At 41.9% G+C, this 21581-nt stretch overlaps 1 protein-coding gene across 9 annotated transcripts in view; it reads left to right on the top strand.

Annotated features, from left to right (window-relative positions):
• The window catches only part of ADGRG2 (adhesion G protein-coupled receptor G2), a 94225-nt gene extending 77567 nt beyond the window's left edge, over nt 1-16658 (top strand). For 8 of the 9 annotated variants that reach the window (XM_025372243.1, XM_025372250.1, XM_025372247.1 and 5 more), the window contains 7 exons: nt 707-828; nt 2481-2749; nt 5916-6015; nt 6588-6871; nt 10337-10438; nt 11766-11918; nt 15993-16658. In XM_025372243.1, coding sequence (XP_025228028.1) covers nt 707-828; nt 2481-2749; nt 5916-6015; nt 6588-6871; nt 10337-10438; nt 11766-11918; nt 15993-16177 — 1215 coding nt within the window. In that variant the 3' untranslated portion in view covers nt 16178-16658. The remainder of the gene's footprint in view (nt 1-706; nt 829-2480; nt 2750-5915; nt 6016-6587; nt 6872-10336; nt 10439-11765; nt 11919-15992) is intronic. The other variant, XM_025372251.1, reaches the window with a different exon arrangement.
• The last annotated feature ends 4923 nt before the right edge of the window (nt 16659-21581 follow it).

The raw sequence follows: 21581 nt of genomic DNA, 5'->3' as shown, positions 1-21581 counted from the left end.
CAACAGAGAGAGATGCTATCTCAAAAAAAAAAAAAAAAGAGAGATTTCTCTTCTAATAAGCAAATGCACCTGAAGGAAAATACTTGAACATGAAAGACAAGTATTTTTTCACATTCTCTTTTTACATTTAAGTTTTTCCCTTTTAAATAATTAAGAGAACTAAGGAATTCAGATTAGGATGGGTAATAAAAATGGTTTAGTTTGCAATGCACTTTAAGATTTTTACAAAACACTTTGACATAAATGCTCTTACGTAATCATCCCAACAGTCCTGCCAGATAGGTAGAATGGGGAGTTGCTATTGTCATTTTATTAAAATCAGAATTAAGACTCACTTGTTAGATAATTGCCCACAGTCATAGAACTAAGAAATGTAAGAGGCAGGAGCTAAATCGCAGTCTTTAGGCTCCTAGTCCAGTTCCTTTCCATTGCACTATAATGCAGTGATCAAGTACGTGGGCTTTGGAGTGTGCCAGACCTGAATTTGAATCCTGGCTTCTCCACTTTCTATCTGTGTGTCCTTGAGCAAGTTACTTAACCTCTCTGTGTCTCAGTTTCCTTATCTTTACCTGATAGTGATAAGTGTGCCTACCTCATAGGTTTGTTGAATAGACTGTGAATGGGTCCCTAGAATACTTGATAAATCATAAGTCTTGTATTTATTTTAAAATATTTGATTATTAAAAGCAATTATTTCATTTTCCAGGACCTATCTAGGACATCTGTGCTGCCTGCTCAAACGATGGCTCTGACGTTTATTACATATATTGGTTGTGGGCTTTCATCAATTTTTCTGTCAGTGACTCTTGTAACCTACGTAGCTTTTGAGTGAGTATCCACAACTGGAAATTTGGATTTAGGACTCAGCACTCACCTCCATTGCTAACATTTATTAACTAAGCCCTTTCCTCAGCCTGCTTTACCCTGTACACCCAGCTAGTGGAGCACCTATATATCAACTTTATGGGACTTTTTGGTTTATATGCTTGTGTCCTCACACTAGTCTGTGGACTCCCTGAAGGCAGGGGTTGTGTCAGAATCATCTTTGTACCCCAGAATGACGCCCAGTACCTGATAGACATAAAGTGTGAAATGAATGAGGGATGCAGGCCCCAAAACCCAGAGACTTACAATCCAAAATAGACCATAGCACCATGTACAGCATAAGAACTATGTTTAATAAATTATATTTCTAAATTATACTGAGCAAACACAAAGGATTAAATACATTAACTGGTGTGGGGATGGAGAGAAATAAGGGTGGAAAAGCTTTACTGAAAAAAATAGACACTCAGTGAGTGTAGCTCTGCAGCAAGAATGCCATTCTAAAAAACAGCCTTTCCTTTTTGACTTACCAGACAGGTCCCTTTGGTTGCTTTTTGGGGGTAATTTCAACAAATTCTAATGGAAAAGAAGGACATAGGCATTTTTATTGCATCAACAAAATGAAACAATATGTAGGTTCTTGGATTTAGATTTTGGATACTGATCAGAAAATGTAAAAAATTTATTTTCAGTGCCAAAGTTAGGGTCTAGCTGTGACTACAGATCTAGTGAGCCTTTGGAAATATTATTGGTGAGACTAAATAACCATAAGGCCAGCCATTACTCAGAATGATTTCACCGGATCTAATTTTGCATGCATAAACATGAACATGTCATCAATTAGCTGGCTTCTCCTATGCTATTACATTTAGCTATAAACTCTTCTTTCCGTGATCTCATTTTACCTAATAACATACAATAATATGGGAATCTTGGTTAAATTTTGAAGATCTGAATATAGCAGACTCTATGAGAAGCAGCACCAATGCTTCTGAAAGTAGTTCGGGAGAAACAGGGCGAGTGCTCAGTAAAGTCTACTCTAAACTATTTAAAAGTCTGGGCCACCAGTCAGCATGTAAAAGATCTCACAGAAATACAGACACAAATTCTCCTCATGGTTATCACAGACGATTCTGTTCAGATTTTTTCTTTGTTGTTGTTGGTTTTAAGCCCCGCCCCCCCATACAAACACACACTCAAAGAGAGGAAATTTATGCATATAGACATTTACCAAAGAATAAAAATAAATTGCTTAAAACTCAAAGAGCCTGACAGATATGCTTACATAAGGGTTATTGCTAGGCGTGGTAACTCATGCCTCTGTAATTCCAACACTTTGGGAGGCCAAGGCAGCAAGACTGCTTGAGCCCAGGAGTCTGAGACCAGCCTGGGTAACATGGCGAAACCCTGTCTCTACAAAATACAATACAAAAAATTAGCAGGGTGTGGTAATGAGTACCGGTAGTACCAGCCACTCAGGAGGCTGAGGTGGTAAGATCGCTTGAGCCCGGGAGGCGGAGGTTGCAGTGACCTGAGATCACGCTACTGCACTCCAGCCTGGGTGACAGAGCCAGACCTTATCTTAGACCAAAAAAAAAAAGATGGGGGGTTGGCAGAGTAGAAGGCTAATTCTGGTTCTCATCTTTTCCTTTTAGAAAGATCCGGAGGGATTATCCTTCCAAAATCCTCATCCAGCTGTGTGCTGCTCTGCTTCTGCTGAACCTGGTCTTCCTCCTGGACTCGTGGATTGCTCTGTATAAGATGCAAGGCGTCTGCATTTCAGTGGCTGTATTTCTTCATTATTTTCTCTTGGTCTCATTCACATGGATGGGCCTAGAAGCATTCCATATGTACCTGGCCCTTGTCAAAGTATTTAATACTTACATCCGAAAATACATCCTTAAATTCTGCATTGTCGGTTGGGGTATGTATAAGCTTGCCTATATGTTGCCTGGACTTCCTCTGCTTTTTCTCCAGTGTTTTGATTTTTGAGCAGGAGGAAATGATGAAGCAGATCACATTCAGCAAGTTTCTAAAACAGCTTTGTACTCTTACATGTGTACTGCCCGAAGAGCAACTTTGTCAAGTCTCCTTCTAGGACACCTGTATATTTCCTCTGGATTTGTTACGAATATGAAATTCCTCAAGGCTGAACCATGAATCCTCTTTGTATCTCCAGGAACTAGAATTTGGGGCTGGCACAGAAGGTGCCAGAAAGTGCTCAATATATTGAAAACATTAGCTTGGTGGTAAAGAGCCCAAACTCAGTCCCTGAGCTCCCAGCCAGCCTCATTCTACTTTGTACCTCCCAGATATCAGACATGTATGACAGTATGCTCAGGAGGGCAGAGTGAGAGAACGTACATATAAAACCCATTGTGGCCGGGCGCGGTGCCTCACGCCTATAACCCCAGCACTTTGGGAGGCCGAGACGGGTGGATCACAAGGTCAGGAGATCCAGACCATCCTGGCTAACCCGGTGAAACCCCGTCTCTACTAAAAAATACAAAAAACTAGCCAGGCGAGGTGGCGGGTGCCTGTAGTCCCAGCTACTCGGGAGGCTGAGGCAGGAGAATGGCGTAAACCCGGGAGGCGGAGCTTGCAGTGAGCTGAGATCCAGCCACTGCACTCCAGCCTGGGCGACAGAGCGAGATTCCGTCTCAAAAAAAAAAAAAAAAAACCCATTGTAACTTCACTGCCACGCGGGCATGACATTTCTGATTGTGCAGCCTATTGGTGGTAGGTCACAAGGCCTTAGACTCCCCAAAGATCTTGAAGATCTCTTCATTCAATTTCCCATCCAATGTAGGAGCCTCTTCAACCCTCAACTCCACCTGATTTATCCTTAACTAAAGATAATCTAACTTCTGCTTGAATACTTCTATTACTGGAGATCTCATTACCTTACAAGGCAGCCAATAACTATTTCATAAAGCTCTACAGTTCTGATTTTCCACTAAGTTCATTCAGCTCCCTGGTGGCACTTACCAGTGGTCTTGATTTTGCTCTCTCAGGCAGAAAACAATAAGTTGATACCTCTTCTGCCAGAAAGTCCTTTAGATAATCTATAAGTAATATATAACAGTATGTATAATCCCCTATTTTTCAACGTATTTGCACACAAGTGACCCCATGCAAAATAAGCCAGTGAGGTGAGCCACATGGTCATTCCAAATGTAGGTGAACAAACTGGCTCCAAGTGATGATGTGATTTCCCTCCAGTTCACAAAGCTAGAAAACAGCAAGCCTGGCTCTCTGTCTCCTTATATGCGGCCTTCTGCCATCACCCCCCACCAGACTCCGTCTATTTTCAGGCTAAATATTCCTACACATCAAGATTGCAAGCACGCCACCGCCCTTGCCACCCTGCCTTGCATCTTATGTCATTATGTCTTTGTGAAGAACAACAGAACAACACCCTTTCCCTGCTTGTCCCAGAAACATAAGTCACCGCTCCAGATACTGGGCACGGATTCTGTCTTCTTCAGAGAAGGCTGAAAGTCAGATTCCTTTGTTAAGTACAAGGTCCTCCACCCCCAATATTTTATTTTTAACAAAGTGTCTCACTTAGAAAATTATCATATGTCAGGGTCACCAGAAGGTTCAAGCGCAAAGGCATTAAATGAACTATTAGATTTGATATTACCAGGCACTGCAACTGGTCTGTGACAAGGAATTGTTTGTTCTTTACCAGAGCCTTGAGATGGGACGTCTGCTGGTTGGCTGGCGGGTGATGGTGTGCAGTGGTGAATAGGATTCTTTCCCCACCAAAAGCTATTTTAAACTTGGGGGACCCTTCTCATGGTACCTTCTCTGAAGGGAAGTGTCCGTGGGCTTTCGAGAGAGCCAGCATAGTAGCAGTCACCACCCCCTGGATCAGCCAGGACAGAACCCTCCATCCTTCACTGGGTCTCAAAGTCCTCAAATTGAGAACTTTTCGTTTCATAATGAAAGATTTGCCAGGAGTTGCTGACTCTTAAATGTACATTCCAGACATGTATAAGTTAAAGGCACAACACTGGGTGCAGTGGCTCATGCCTGTAATCCCAGCACTTTGGGAGGCCAAGGTGAGCCGATCACCTGAGGTCAGGAGTTTGAGACCAGCCTGGCCAACATAGTGAAACCCCGTCTCTACTAAAAATACAAAAATTAGCCAGGTGTGGTGGCGCACGCCTATAATCCCAGCTACTTGAGAGGCTGAGGCACAAGAATCACTTGAACCCAGGAGGCAGAGGTTGCAGTGAGCTGAGATTGTGCCATTGCACTCTAGCCTGGGTGACAGAGCAGGAAAAAAAAAAAAAAAAGTTAACGGCAACACTGGCAGCTGTAACAGATTAATCTTGAAATCTCAGTAGAAGATCATTTCTCACTCACCTACAGTCTAGTTATCAGGGGCAGAGGAGTCCCTGGTCTTGCAGTTATTCAGAGATCCAAGCTAATGAAGACTCTGCTCAAGGTTGCCCCAAGTTTGCAGGCAAAAAGAAAGTAGAGGATCTCACAGGAGGTTTCTATGGGACAGGCCTGGAAGTGGAGCAAATCATTTGTGCCCGTATCCCATGGGCCCAAAGTGAGCCATGTGGCCACACACACCCAGCTGCCTGGGAGGCTAGGAGCATCCAGTCATGTGCCAAAGAGGAAAAGAAACCAGCGTGGTGAACGGCTAGCCAGTCTCTGCTACAAGATGTAAATAGGATGTGATCTCTAGTCTTGTCACCCACTTCAGTTATTAGAACTAGGTGTGACCGGCTGGGCGCGGTGGCTCACGCCTGTAATCCCAGCACTTTAGGAGGCTGAGGCAGGCAGATCACGAGGTCAGGAGTTCGAGACCATCCTGGCTAACATGGTGAAACCCCGTCTCTACGAAAAATACAAAAAAAAAAATTAGCCAGGCATGGTGGCATGCGCCTGTAATCCCAGCTACTAGGGAGGCTGAGGCAGGAGAATTGCTTGAACCCGGGAGGCGGAGGTTACAGTGAGCCGAGATCGCGCCACTGCACTCCAGCCTGGGTGACAGAGTGAGAATCCGTCTCAAAAAAAAAAAAAAAAAAAAAAAAAAGAATTAGGTGTGACAAATGTTTCCCATCTTCCAGGGGTACCAGCTGTGGTTGTGACCATCATCCTGACTATATCCCCAGATAACTATGGGCTTGGATCCTATGGGAAATTCCCCAATGGTTCACCGGATGACTTGTGAGTACAAAGCCCCCTAAGGGAATGCTAAGTGAACTGGAAAACGGAATGCTCCTAGAAAACGAGGATCTAATCAGCATATTGACTCCTGCTGTCATCCTAATAAAACCCAGCAATATTTCACAGCAGCCTTCACAGTCTTATGTAATGAGAGAAGCTAGCTGGAAATGCCATGCTACTCTTCAAGTGATGAATTAGGAGGAGATATTCTGAAAAGAAAAATGAATTAGGAGGAACTATTTTGAAAATATTTTCATTAGCCTCTGATAAAATGACATTCCAGTTATATTAATAAAGACTCATGGAACAGAGTTGCTAGGATTTACAGGGGCAAAATCCTGAATGTTTAAAAAAAAGGTCTATTTTTAAAATACTTTAAATCACCAAGTGTCCTCAAATAAACTCTTAGATTCTTTTCCCTAGAGCTATAAATGATTGTAGAGAATAGCAGTTTTATCATTTTTTTTCTCTTGTACTGGTAGAAAATGTTTCAGTAAAATGTTAGAGATTCATTGTATCATTTTGAACTCTAGTTCATCACTGTAATATGTTTTCCCCCCAACCAACTCCAGCTGCTGGATCAACAACAATGCAGTATTCTACATTACGGTGGTGGGATATTTCTGTGTGATATTTTTGCTGAACGTCAGCATGTTCATTGTGGTCCTGGTTCAGCTCTGTCGAATTAAAAAGAAGAAGCAACTGGGAGCCCAGCGAAAAACCAGTATTCAAGACCTCAGGAGTATCGCTGGCCTTACATTTTTACTGGGAATAACTTGGGGCTTTGCCTTCTTTGCCTGGGGACCAGTTAACGTGACCTTCATGTATCTGTTTGCCATCTTTAATACTTTACAAGGTAAGCTTTACAGCATCAAATACAAACTGAATGATCCCAGTTGAATACAAAAATGTAGCTACTAAAAGAGTACAGGCATGCCTCAGAGATGCTGGGGGTTTGGTTCTAGACCACTACAATAAAGCAAATATTGCAATAAAGTGAGTCACACAAATTGTTTGGTTTCCCAGTGCATATAAAAGTTATGTTTACACTAGACTGTAGTCTATTAAGTGTGCAATTGCATGATGTCTAAACAAATGTACATACCTTTAACTTAAAAACATTTTATTGCTAAAAACTGCTGATACAGAGACACAAGGTGAGTACATGCTGTTGGAAAAATGGCCTTGAGAGACTTGCTGGATGCAGGGCTGCCACAACCTTCAATTTGTAAAAAAAAAAAAAAAATGCACTATCTGTGAAACCCCAAGAGGTATGCCTATATATGCAAAGTAGCTTATTTAGTGGCTTAAGATATTTTCATTGAAAAACATATTTATCATTGAGAGGGAGTGCTTTGAGATCCTTGGAGGAAAGGTGCTTACTAAATTCAAGAAATGGTGTTTTTTTCTCCTTATTCATCGTTATCTCCTTGGAGAGACCACATTGAGGGGAACCTGTCAGGAACTCTTTTTGAAAAAGTCAATTATTCTTCCTTCACTTGGTTTCTTTTTTAAAAAACTGTTGTATTCAAGTAGAACATGCAGACAGTAAGCATACATACCATGACTGTGCCTGTACAGGGAGCCCACCGCTCTTACCTCCTAGGTCAGCGATTTGGAGACAATGAGAAATGGGAAGGCAACAGACAGACCCAAGCGGCAGCAGTCTTACTTGAAGGCTAATCCTAAGAAGTTGCTGCCCTGGGACGCTCAACGGGAAAGAGAGCAGGCTCTGTGTGTCGCCATCTGCTTCAGGTTTCCCATTGGTTAATGAAGCCAATTCATCTTGGAACCCTGATACTTGTACTCTTTATAAAAGAAAATGACTGATTCTTTTAGAGCAGTATTATGAAAGACGTGTTCGCTGTTAATTTTTAATGGAAGTGCTTTGACATTAAAAGCCTAGCAGGCTATTAGGTTTACATTACAATAACAGTAATTCACTGTCCCTTAGTTTCCTTTTATTCTGAATCCTCTTTGGTGGATGCCTTTTAATTGCCTTCTCATTGGCTTTTGTTCATCTTCCCTGTTGGTTTTGCTTCTCTAGTTCTGTCAGGCAATAGATCATCTTGTTGGTTTTCAGAGAAATCCCAACCTGAGGTTAAATTCAAATGCCAAATTTGGTTGTTGGTTCTTATTTAAATTTGGAGGAAGCCAGCAGAGGTGATTGTTTGGTTATATATGGTTATTAATTTTTACTTATAATATAGCAGTTCCTCAACTGGTATATCCAGGTGTTATACCACATGGTATTGCATACAAAACCAAAAACATGAGCAAATTCTTTTAAGGGTCTTAAGAAAAGTTTTATTTCCCAACCATGGCATACTAAAAGTAATAGATACTTTAAAATATATATACAGGCCGGGCACGGTGGCTCAAGCCTGTAATCCCAGCACTTTGGGAGGCCGAGATGGGCGGATCACGAGGTCAGGAGATCGAGACCATCCTGGCTAACCCGGTGAAACCCCGTCTCTACTAAGAAATACAAAAAATAGCCGGGCGAGGTGGCAGCGCCTGTAGTCCCAGCTACTCGGGAGGCTGAGGCCGGAGAATGGCGTGAAGCCGGGAGGCGGAGCTTGCAGTGAGCTGAGATCCGGCCACTGCACTCCAGCCTGGGCGACAGCGCGAGACTCCGTCTCAAAAAAAAAAAAAAAAATATATATATATATATATATACATATATATAGACTGGGCGCGGTGGCTTACGCCTGTAATCCCAGCACTTTGGGAGGCTGAGGCGGGCAGATCATCTGAGGTCAGGAGTTCGAGACCAGCCTGGCCAACATGGTGAAACCCCGCCTCTACTAAAAAATACAAAAATTAGCCGGGCGTGGTGGCAGGCGCCTTAATCCCAGCTACTTGGGAGGCAGAGGCAGGAGAATCCTTTGAACCCGGGAGGCTGAGGTTACAGTGAGCTGAGATAAAGCCATTGCACTCAAACCTGGGGGACAAGAGCAAGACTTCTTTCAAAAATATATATATATATATATATGTATATATATATGCCCACATCACACTAATCATTGACATGAAAGCAAGGTACCCACCCTCACATGTTTAATGTGGAAATTGAATCTGCCTTTTTCTTCATTTCCCCAGATTATCTTCTCATTAGAATATGAATGGATAAAAGGAATGAATGTATTGCTTCATCTATACAAGGAAACTAACCCTAATGCACAGGGCTTTCGGGGTGGTTGAATATATATATATAGGTTCTGATTTTGGTCTCTCTTATACATGCTGTTTCTCTCCTAATGTAACCAATGGTCGACTCCCAGGGTGGCAAATGAATGAAGCTGTGTAATATTCAGACATGGTCTTGATGGTGGGCACATATACCCTACTAGAAGCAAAACTGTTTTGTTTGTTTGTTTTTTGAGATGGAGTCTCGCTCTGTCACCCAGGCTGGAGTGCAGTGTCGCGATCTTGGCTCACTGCAACCTCCGCCTCCTGGGTTCAAGTGATCCTCCCACCTCAGCCTCCCAAAGTGCTGAGATTACAGGCGTGAGCCACCACGCCTGGCCCCTGGTATTTTAAAATGAAGGTTTTAAAGTGAATAGATTGGGGGTTTTTAAGTAGAAGGCAGAGAACCCAGAATTCATCCATTCACTCAGCAAGTATTTGTTGACAAAAGCCTTGGGGAGTGGCAGCGATGTGACTGGCTGGGGAGCCCTGGCCTGCCTTGACTGGGCACCCGAGTGGGTGACAGGTAGAGCCCCAGAGCCCCTTCAGGTCTTCAGCTTGTTCTCCATGCCAGCACCTGGAGCAGGTCAGGAGGAGGCAGGCAGGAAGGTGAGTACATCGCTGAACTGCCTGGGTTTGAGGGGGAGAGAGAGATTCGAGCAAACGACATGGCAGTGGGCTGGAGAGGAGGAGAGCGGGAAGGGAAAGATGTATGGAGAAGATGGCATTTGACAGAGCTTCAAAACAGATTCTAAATAGGGAGGGAGGGAGAGGCAGGAGCCTAGGTCCAAGCTGGGATCCTGGGTGGATGGCTTGTCATTCCAAGATACAGAAGGCCAAGGACAGGATGTGGGAGGAGAGGAGACAGTGAATTTAATTGTGGAAATGCAAAGTTATGATTCCTTTTATCATATAAATAATCTTAATCTTACAAAGATTTTCTAGAGGCATTCCCTGATGCCTTTTGACAGCAAGCTTTCCTAGGACTCCGGACTTTTGATTCAATTTGCACAATTTCATGTTGCCCACAGCTGCCAAAATAATTATTAATATATTTTGTGCAAAGTGAGCTTATGACATTCAGCTATTAGCTTGGAATTCATTGTAGGTTTTTTTTTTCCCCCCTCCTTAGGATTTTTCATATTCATCTTTTACTGTGTGGCCAAAGAAAATGTCAGGAAGCAATGGAGGCGGTATCTTTGTTGTGGAAAGTTACGGCTGGCTGAAAATTCTGGTAAAGATTTACCTCACTTTTTCTCTTCCTCTTAAATCTCAAGGAAAAGATTGTATAAATTAAGATCCAAAGCAAATCCAATCTAGAAATCAGTGAATTCCAGCAAATCTGGAATCTGCTCAACAGAAAATATTGATTGTGAACATTAGGGAGAAAAAAAAAATCTAGTGAATTAAAAAATAATTACTCATATCTGGGAATTTTTTGAGCAATAAAAGTAATGGCCTGGCTGCCTCTTCAATGAAGCAACAGTAAAATTTTTAGATTTGATTTTCTTTTGAGATCATGCTTTTCATTTCCCAAAGTAATTTTTAATATTTACCTTGGAAATTTTTAAAATCTCAACTCAATCCTTTCTCCACAGGTCCTGGTTGTCAGTTGCTTTATTTGTTAGTAAGCCAGACTTTGGGTATAAGCTTTAGCATACATTTGGTTGTAACATACATTTGTTTATTTTGAAGTGATTTTCACACATACCCAGTTGGGTAGTAGAGCAAATAGCTCATTTGTTTTTGTTTTTGTTTTTTTAAGAAAATGAGAAAAATGAAGTACTGTTTGAAAAGTTACATTCCTTTTGCATGAATACCACCTTTGCAGTATCTGGGGGACACGGGAGTCTATTCAGAAAATGGCAGTACATATAGTTCAGTCATTTTTATGGATTGAAGAACAATTAGTCATTACAACACAGACTATTTGTGTTCTTGTTAAGACAGTGTGAAGCTCTGAATCACTACCTAATTCTGTGGATATTTATAGACATAATCAAATTAGCTTGGCCTTTAGTTCTAGGAGAATATAGGTTACTTTTAACCACGCAGTCATTTGAAGGACAAATGTAAATAATCCAAATGGGCCGGGCGCGGTGGCTCAAGCCTGTAATCCCAGCACTTTGGGAGGCCGAGGCGGGTGGATCACGAGGTCAGGAGATCGAGACCATCCTGGCTAACATGTGAAACCCCGTCTCTACTAAAAATACAAAAAACTAGCCGGGCGTGGTGGCGGGCGCCTGTAGTCCCAGCTACTCGGAGGCTGAGGCAGGAGAATGGCGTGAACCTGGGAGGCGGAGCTTGCAGTGAGCCGAGATCGCGCCACTGCACTCCAGCCTGGGTGACACAGCGCGAGACTCCGTCTCAAAAAAAAAAATAATAATAATAATCATCCAAATGAAAATACATGTTATCACACCAACTGGTGGAAGGTGACTTCTCCATAAGATCCTGAAGTGAGGAATCAGTTGCTTAGGACTTGTTACACTGTGATCTGTCTCTTGCGTTTGAGCTTCAACATACTGCCCTGTTTTTCTGTAATGCTTATTCTGCTGTAGACTGGAGTAAAACTGCTACTAATGGTTTAAAGAAGCAGACTGTAAACCAAGGAGTGTCCAGCTCTTCAAATTCCTTACAGTCAAACAGTAACTCCACTAATTCCACCACACTGCTAGTGAATAATGATTGCTCAGTACACGCAAGCAGGAATGGTATGTATGTCTCAATATAGTATTTCTCAAGCTAGTGTTTATTTTTTAAAGTAGTTTTATCCTTTATTGGCATTTTGGCTAAGCAAAGCGAGTAACTATTAATACATATATGACTAGTGGATCAAAATGTGGTTCCCTTACAGAAGAGAAAATTAATCCAAATTGATTTATTATAGAGCAAATATTGGAACAACGATCTTTTTTTAAGATTTGGTTTTTCATAGTGGGAATTGATGATTACCTAAAAATTTTAACATTTTAAATCCTCATTTAACTGTTGTCCAGAGACTTCAGTATTGTGCTATTTCTGTGAGAGCAGCACCTAAAATAGCTGATAAGACGATAACAATTTTTTTTTTTTTTTTTTTTTGAGACGGAGTCTCACTGTGTCTCCCAGGCTGGAGTGCAGTGGCGCGATCTCGGCTCACTGCAAGCTCCGCCCCCCGGGTTCACGCCATTCTCCCGCCTCAGCCTCCCGAGTAGCTGGGACTACAGGCGCCCGCTACCGCGCCCGGCTAGGTTTTTGTATTTTTAGTAGAGACGGGGGTCAATTTTTATTACATCTATCATAATATACTTTTTTTTTTTTTTTTGAGATGCAGTCTCACTCTTGTCGCCCAGGCTGGAGTGCAATGGTACAATCTCAGCTCACTGCAACCTCCATCTCCTGGGTTCCAGCAATTCTGCCTCAGCCTCCCAAGTAGCTGGAATTACAGGTGACCTACAGGCAACCGCCACCATGCCCAGCTCATTTTTTGTATTTTTAGTAGAGACAGGGTTTCACCATGTTGGCCAGGCTAGTCTCGAACTCCTGACCTCAAGTGATTTGCCCACCTCGGCCTCCCAAAGTGCTGGGATTACAGGCGTGAGCCACCGCGCCCAGCCGACACTTTTACACCTTCCTATTGTTTGCTTTTCATGTTTGTTAATTCTTTCCCACAATGTGGCTGTCTTGTGACAGCACCCAAATCCCCATGAATATGTCAAATACTGGAAGATGACTTGTGACCAGTATTGGTGACCATATATGTGACCAATATCTGAACAGATTACTGCTGCCATGCCTCCTTTACTCATTAATTCTGACATTTCTAGCTAAAACTTCTGTTACATTTTCTTTCTTTCATAAGACCAGGCTGTTCATTACTCATAAAAGCTTACCTTATCTATTTTTACCTTCTCTTGCTTCTTAATATATCTTTTGCATTCTTATAAAAGCGTAAGCTCTGCTGGTATAGTTTCTCCTTCCATGGAGAATTTGCCTGTATTCATTGTTTTAGGATGTTAGTTCTTTTCATTCACTAATTCAAATAAATTTGTGAGAAGGTTCATACATCTACCAAACAGTTTTCCAATTTCCTGAAGATGGGTGGTCCTGCTGGTTTGTCTAGACTTTTTTTTCTTTCTTTTTCTTTTTTTTTAAGACAAGGTCTCCTATTGCCCAGGCTGGAGTGCAGTGGTGCGATCACAGCTCACTGCAGCCTCGACCTCCCAGGCTCAAGTGATCCTCCCATCTCAGCCACCGGAGTAGCTGGGACTATAGGAGCATGCCACCATGCCTGGCTAATTTTTTTTTTTTTTTAAGATGCCGTCTTGCTGTGTTGTCCAGGTTGGTATCAAACTCCTGGGCTCAAGTGATCCTCCCACCTCAGCCTCCCAAAGTGCTGGAATTACAGATGGGAGTCACTATGCCTGGCCTGTCTAGGCTTTTAAAATACCATAGGATGCCTCAAAATCAAGCTTTCTCAACTTCAAGCACAACTGACATTTGGGGGCTGGATAATTCTTTTTTGTGGAATTGCAGGACATTTAGCAGGATCCCTGTACTCTATCAACTAGAGCCAGTAGCACCCTGCCCCCAGTTATGACAACCCAAAATGTCCCCAGACACTGCCAACTGTCCCAGGGGAGCGGGGGGAAAAGGGAGCAAGATTGCCCCCAGTTGAGAATCACTGTTGTAAAAGATGAGAAATAACTGCTGTATAGCCTTAGCTCTTTACTGTCGATACCAGAAAGCAAGCTCTGGGCTCTACACCAAATAGCTCCATCAGGAATGATTCAATGTAGGTAAACAGAGGCGAGGCAGTGGGGAGCACAGCTGGTTAGTACGTTAGTGTGAGAAAGCAAATTGAAAGGAGAGACATCAAAGGAGCGAGCTGGGTCATCAAGAACCATTAGAATCACAACTGTGTTTGGGGCTCTGAATCCATAAACCAGATTTTTCCATACTCTCGAAAGAGCTCCGAGATGAAGCCTCACCTGCCTAGCTCTATCAATATATTGCCATCCTTTGGGAAATCAGATTTGATGGAAACAGCACATTCTACCACAGTTGTTTAACACAGCTGATTTGACACAGCTACTTTCGATGCTTGACGGTGAGGGTGGGGGTACTTTTTAAGGCTGCCAAAATGACTCAGTGTTTAATATCACATAATGTGCATGTCAGATAAACATCCCTGACTCCTCAGTCCTCGCCCCAGCATCTGGGATAGATGAGGAATGGAATTGGCAATTTCAAAAAAGAAAGCTAGGGCTGGGCACAGTGGCTCACGCCTGTAATCCCAGCACTTTGGGAGGCCTAGGTAGGAGGATCACCTGAGGTCAGGAGTTCAAGACCAGCCTGGCCAACATGGAAAAACTCCGTCTCTAATAAAAAATATGAAAAGCAACCAGACGTGGGTAGTCCTGAGTAGTCCCAGCTACTCAGGAGGCTGAGGCAGGAGAATCGTTTGAACCCAGGAGGCAGAGGTTGCAATGAGCCAAGATCACACCACTGCACTCCAGCATGGGCCACCAAACGAGACTCCGTCTCAAAAAAAAAAAAGAAAGAAAGCTAGAAGTTTAATGGTTTGTTTATTATGCCAGGCCAAATTGTTCTTGCACCAAAATGTCCTCAAGCTGAAATGCCTAAATCCAAACAGCTGCCTCAGACAGTCACATGCCCTATTTGATCTGTGTCACAGATGGAGCTGTGTTAACCATATTCATCACCTAGTTTGCATGAATATTACATAGTTCAGTTCTGAGCTGCCTTAGAGGGTGGGGTACCAGCAGCCATCTCATTTGGTACCCAGGACCACAAGGATCACAGTTTGGAAGCAACATCACACGTCAGCTCCATTACTTCTGAGCTGTGTAACCTTGGGGAGAGCACTTAATTTCTGAAACCTTCATTCCTCATCTGCAAAATGGGGATAATAGTCGTACCCACCCTGCAGGGCTCTAAATGAAATAATAAAGTATCCAGTACTGTTATGATCATTGTTATCATAATCATGTCATGAACTAACAAATGGCCTTATTATTCAGCTTTCTAAATAGTCTCCCAATGGTCTAATGATCAGAAGGATGGTGCCAAGTAACTAGAGGAGGCCAGCACCTGGGCTCTCCTACAACTGAGGGCCTGCTTGGGGTGGGGAAGGCCCACATCCAAACCAAGTTACCCTTGAGTGCCCAGCTGCTCCCTGGCCTGGACTCTGAAGTTGGAATTGGTAGTTTCCTCTTGGGAATTGGTCCTATCCTGATTTAGTCAGAGGAGCTGGTTTAGTCTACAAGAGAGATGATTTCTTCTTGCCATGACTGTTGTAGCTGGTTGCTCTGGTTTCTCTGGTACAGTTTCATTTTATAGGAACCTAGGGAACCAAGAACTTCCTAAGGGTACATATGGGGATCTCTGTTAACATTAACCTTTTGGGAGACCAAAGTATTACCTTAGCTTATATTATACATATGCTGCTACTTGAAGTCAAAATATATCCAACCAGAGTTAGGAAGTGGGCCTTTTATTAATATATTACCTTGCTTCAGAGTTTGACTGTTTCATTAAAAACCAAACAAAAAAAACTGCCATAGACAACTGGTTTCTGAAGCAATCTCCAATTTGGTATGCTTACTTTGAGTGGCCTTAGGGAAGGAATGAAAAATAAATAAAATATGAACATATATAACAAATGTTTTTAAAAACATATTTTACAAATACAGCTTTAAGAATAAAGAGATACCTAAGTTTGTTTGCTTTTTAATGTTTTCTGTGGATACTTCATGCCACCCGCTTTGTGTTTCCTTATACAGGAAATGCTTCTACAGAGAGGAATGGGGTTTCTTTTAGTGTTCAGAATGGAGATGTGTGCCTTCACGATTTCACTGGAAAACAGCACGTGTTTAATGAGAAGGAAGATTCCTGCAATGGGAAAGGTCGTATGGCTCTCAGAAGGACTTCAAAGCGGGGAAGCTTACACTTTATTGAACAAATGTGATTTCTTGTAAAATCAAAGCATGATGCTTGACAGTGTGAAATGTCCAATTTTACCTTTTACACAATGTGAGATGTATGAAAATCAACTCATTTTATTCTTGGCAACATCTGGAGAAGCATAAGCTAATTAAGGGCAATGATTATTATTACAAGAAGAAACCAAGACATTACACCATGGTTTTTAGACATTTCTGATTTGGTTTCTTATCTTTCATTTTATAAGAAGGCTGGTTTTAAACAATACATTAAGAATGACTCCTATAAAGAAAACAAAAAAAGGTAGTGAACTTTCAGCTACCTTTTAAAGAGGCTAAATTATCTCTGATAACATCATACAAAGCAACTGTTGACTGCAGCCTGTTGGTGAGTTTAGTTGTGCATGCCTTTGTTGTATATAAGCTAAATTCTAGTGACCCATGTGTCAAAAATCTTCTACATTTTTTTTCTATTTATTTTCTACTGTGTAAATGTATTTCTTTGTAGGATCATGGTTGTTTTGTCTCATGTGATAGTTCAGAAAATCCTTGGAGATGGTATGGGATGTGAAATACAGAAACCTCAGTGAAATCAAGAAATAATGATCCCAGCCAGACTGGGAAAATGTAAGCAGACAGTGCCACAGTTAGCTCATACAGTGCCTTTGAGCAAGTTAGAAAAAGATGCCCCCACTGGGCAGACACAGCCCTATGGGCTCATGGTTTGGCAAACAGAGTGGAGACCATGTTTTAGCCCCACTCACCCTCTTGGGTGTACGACCTGTACAGCCAAACACAGCATCCAATACGAATACCCATCCCCTGACCGCATCCCCAGTGGTCAGATTATAGAATCTGCACCAAGATATTTAGCTTTATACCTTGGCCACAGAGAGGGATGAACTGTCATCCAGACCATGTGTCAGGAAAATTGTGAACACAGATGAGGTACATACACTGCTGCTTCTCAAATCCCCAGAGCCTTTCAGAACAGGAGAGTAGACTAGGATTCCTTCTCTTAAAAAGGTATATATATATATATATGGAAAACAAAATCATATTGCTGTTCTTTAAAAGGCAACTGCATGGTACATTGTTGATTGTTATGACTGGTACACTCTGACCCAGCCAGAGCTGTAATTGTTTTTTAAATGTGTCTTGAAGAATGCATAGTGACAAGGGGAGCAGCTATTGGGAACAGGGAACTGTCCTGCACTGCTATTGTTGCTACATGTATCGAGCCTTGATTGCTCCTAGTTATATACAGGGTCTGTCTTGCTTCCCACCTACATCTGCTTGAGCAATGCCTCAAGTACGTCCTTATTAGGAACATTTCAAAACCCTTTTAGTTAAGTCTTTCACTAAGGTTCTTTTGCATATATTTCAAGTGAATGTTGGATCTCAGACTAACCATAGTAATAATACACATTTCTGTGAGTGTTGACTTGTCTTTGCAATATTTCTTCTCTGATTTATTTAATTGTCTTGTATTTATATGTTAAAATCAAAAATGTTAAAATCAATGAAATAAATTTGCAGTTAAGATCTTTAAGTTTGGTAATTTTCACAAAGAAAAAACATCTGCAGTCTCTTTCCCTGGCGGCCTGGCACGGAAGTGGTAGGACATGCTGATTAAGACAAACACAATTGGCTGGGCATGGTGGCTCACGCCTGTAATCCCAGCACTTTAGGAGGCTGAGGCAGGTGGACTGCTTGAGCGCAGGAGTTTGAGACCAGCCTGGGCAGCACAGGGAGACCCCTGTCTCTACGAAAAATTAAAAATTCGTTAGGCACAGTGTTGTGTGCCTGTACTCCTAGCTACTCAGGAGACTGAGGATGGAGGATTGCTTGAGCCCGGAAGTTTGGGGCTGCAGTGAACCACGATTGTGCCATTGCACTCCAGCTTAGGCGGCAGAGCGAGACACCATCTCTTAAGAAAACACACATAACAGTAACATCTTTTGGAAAACAGCAGGTACCCTGTGACTGTTAAATTAGAGCAAGGGTTGTTCTGTCTCATGAGATCAGTTTCTGAGGTCTCCTTTCCATTTTCCCATTACTCTTTCAAGATTATCTCTTCAACACATTGACTTTGGCCTGTAGGCAATGTACAAGACCCAATTCAGATCTCATCCAAGTATCTGCTTCTTCAGTGTCAAACAGGACTACTGAAAAGTGAGAACAGGATTTGGGATTTCTGCATTGCTGGTTAGCATGTGGGATCCCCAAATATGGGAAGCTGACCTCACCCTTGCCAGGGTCTCTGAGCAATCTCTTCTTCCAAGGTCCTCAGCTCCCACAAAGATGCCGAGTACTAAATTCATAAGGAAGATGTGAGATCTTCTAGATTGAGGGAGGGGTGAGACCTTAGAAATCAATCCCCCAAAACAGATTATATAACCAAAATATACATAAAAGGATGCACAATGTCCAGTATCCTTTAGGCCCCACCCCCTTATTTTTCCTATTGTGTCTCTGCTGTGGTCCTTAAGCTGAATTCTCTCATCTATTTTTCTTACTTTACACAGACATACGGCAGGACAGAGAGTGTTTCTGAGAAGCATCCTCCTTTGGGTTTAAGATTGATCCCACGATCTGAGACACTATTATAAGGAAACAGAGGTGGTGCCAATATTAGGAGGCAAGGAGTGTCAGGGCAGAGGCCAGTATTTAAAGAAGTATTTCCTCAAAATATTGGAGTAGTTTTGGTTTTTTTGTTTGTTTGTTTTCCTCAAAACACTGCAGTCATTAACCCCACAAAGGAAGTCTGCTGACTTCAGTGAGCAGCATCATGATCGTTCTTACAGAAAATGGTGAAGCAAGTCAGGCAAGCACCTATAGTCCCAGCTACTTGGGAGGCCGAGGCAGGAGGATCGCTTGAGCCAGGGAGTTTGAGTCCATCCTGGACAACATAGAAAGACCTCGTGTCTTTAAAACAAACAAACAAAAGGCGGTGAAACAGCTTAACTTGGGATACTGGGTGTGTCTAACGAGGTCAGCTAGGAGTCAGTCAGTTTGTTGAAGGCCATTTAGATGAAGATCTAATTTACTGCATAACCAATTCACAGAGTGGACTTGTTTGGTGTCATTTTGTCTCCATAAGAGCATTTTAAGGACTATTTAGTTTGTCTTTGTCTCTGCTCCTTGCTGTTCTAGTTGGAGTCCAAAGGACAGGAAAAAGGAAAGACTGGGTAGGCATAAGAAGAACATAATCTTCAATTTGAAGAATTCTTATCAGTATATACTTTTTTTTTTTTGAGACAGAGTCTTGGTTTGTCACCCAGGCTGGAGTGCAATGGTACAATCTTGGCTCACTGCACCCTCCACTTCCTGGGTTCAAGCGATTCTCCTGCCTCAGCCTCTCGAGTGGCTGGAATTACAGGCGCCTGCCACCATGCCCGGCTAATTTTTGTATTTTTTGTAGAGAGAGGGTTTCACCATATTGGCCAGGCTGGTCTTGAACTCCTGGCCTCAAGTGATCCACCAGCCTCAGCCTCCAAAAGTGCTGGGATTACAGGTGTGAGCCTCCGCGCCTGGCCAGTATATACTTTTTTCTTTTCATGTTAATCTCCAGGTACAGCATCAGGAAGTCAGAGCAGGCAAAAATGGAATATATGTTCTTTTAGAATATATTCTTTTAAATATATTCCTCACTGTAAAGAAATCTTATGTTCCCTGGTGTTTCCTCTCTTTATCTCTCAGTCTCAAACGAGCTACCGGAAGCTGGAGCAGAGACAAATTCCACATTCTTTAAAATGTAATGAAAAAATGATTTCCAGTCAACTAAATTATCATATAAATAACTAAATTTGGTGAATTGGTCATTTTCAACAAACTCATTCAGATTTGACCTTTTGGGTCAAAGATGGAGTGATTTTCTTTAGAGCCAAAGACCTGAACCCTACAAGAGAAATATTTATTGGTTTCCACCTTGGATGTTAACACGGGGCTCTCTAGAAACTACCTGGGCTGAAGCCTCTGGTTAGGGTCAGAAAAATCATACATGGTGCTACCCCAGGGTCCAGTTCTGGGTTTTCATCTTCATGGAGATCACGAATCAGCTTCAGAAACAATAACATTCCCTATCATTATACTATATCTGATTCTTGACAAATATTTGAGAAATGACTTGCAGACAAATTTCTATTGGGTGATAACCAGAGAATGGCTTCATGGATATGGGGACCAAGATATGGAGGTTTTGTACCTCAAGGATATGAGGATACTAAAATATGAGACTGATTTATTATATAGCACAGCTTACTGGTCCAAAATGAATCACTAAAATTTGCTTCGAAATTTAAAAGCTAAAACGGAGTAGCCTTCCTTCTTTGTTTTATCCCAGAATTTTGAGCTTATTGAAGAACATAGCTTAGATGTTGCTATGCAATCATATAGACCAAAGCCTAAGCATGTAGACTGCCTATACACCAAAAGGGGTGCATGTGTATATAGCAGAATTAGCAAAGAATGAAGTCAAGAAACTGAAAATATTTCTATACTAGGTGGAAATGCCAGATAAGGAGCAAAGATCAGTTATTTCCCGTATGGCTGCAAAATCAACTCCTAAAGAAGGACCCAATGGAAACAAAAGCCACAATGAAAAGAAGCAATGATCCCAGCTTTTAGATACAGATAAATACATGAAAATTCTAGCAAGAGTACATACTCAGATTCCAAAACATTTAGTGATGATAACAATGTCTAGTTTTATTCACCCCTAGACCACAGCAAATTCTTCAGGGAGGCACATCACATGGATCGCTGCATAATTCAAGAGCCAATATTAAGAAAACAAAGTATTATATGAAGTAATATGTGAGCTGATGAGGGGTTTGGCGCTTTAGTTGAGTGACAGAGTAAAGCCATAGATTTATGTTCTGGAATATCTAACATAAACTTGGTCAAGGACCAAACATAAGGGAATGCAGCTAAGCAGGACTAATTTCATTTACTCATGCGAGCAACATTAATTGAGCTCCAACTATACACTCAACACTGTACCAGGCATGGTAGGAGATACCAAAAGACTGTTTCAATGAATAACGTACATTCCAATTAGGAAAATATGCCTCATCCACACGTGAAAACACAAATAACAACAGGAGGCAATACATTGTGGCCAAGTGACAACGAAATTAGTTATGATTTATTAAGTATTTTTCTACTAGCCAGGCTTGTGCTAAATGCTTTATATTCATCCTCTTGATCTTAAGTCATCCTGTGAGGTAGGTGCCATGATTATCCCCATTTTACAGATGAGAACACTGAAGTTCAAACATGTAAAACGGGATGCAAAAGGTCATACCACTTGTAAATGGCAGAACTGACATTTGAACTCATATTGAACTGACTCTAAGTCTTAAGCTCTTACTAAACAAATGGCTATAGAAATTCAGAAAATGGGGAAGGCTAATAGACGAGCTGAGC

This window comes from Theropithecus gelada, chromosome X (assembly GCF_003255815.1).
Source record: "Theropithecus gelada isolate Dixy chromosome X, Tgel_1.0, whole genome shotgun sequence".
Lineage (NCBI taxonomy): Eukaryota > Metazoa > Chordata > Mammalia > Primates > Cercopithecidae > Theropithecus > Theropithecus gelada.
Note: the sequence above shows the minus strand (reverse complement) of the source record. Positions and strands in the feature narration are given on the sequence as shown.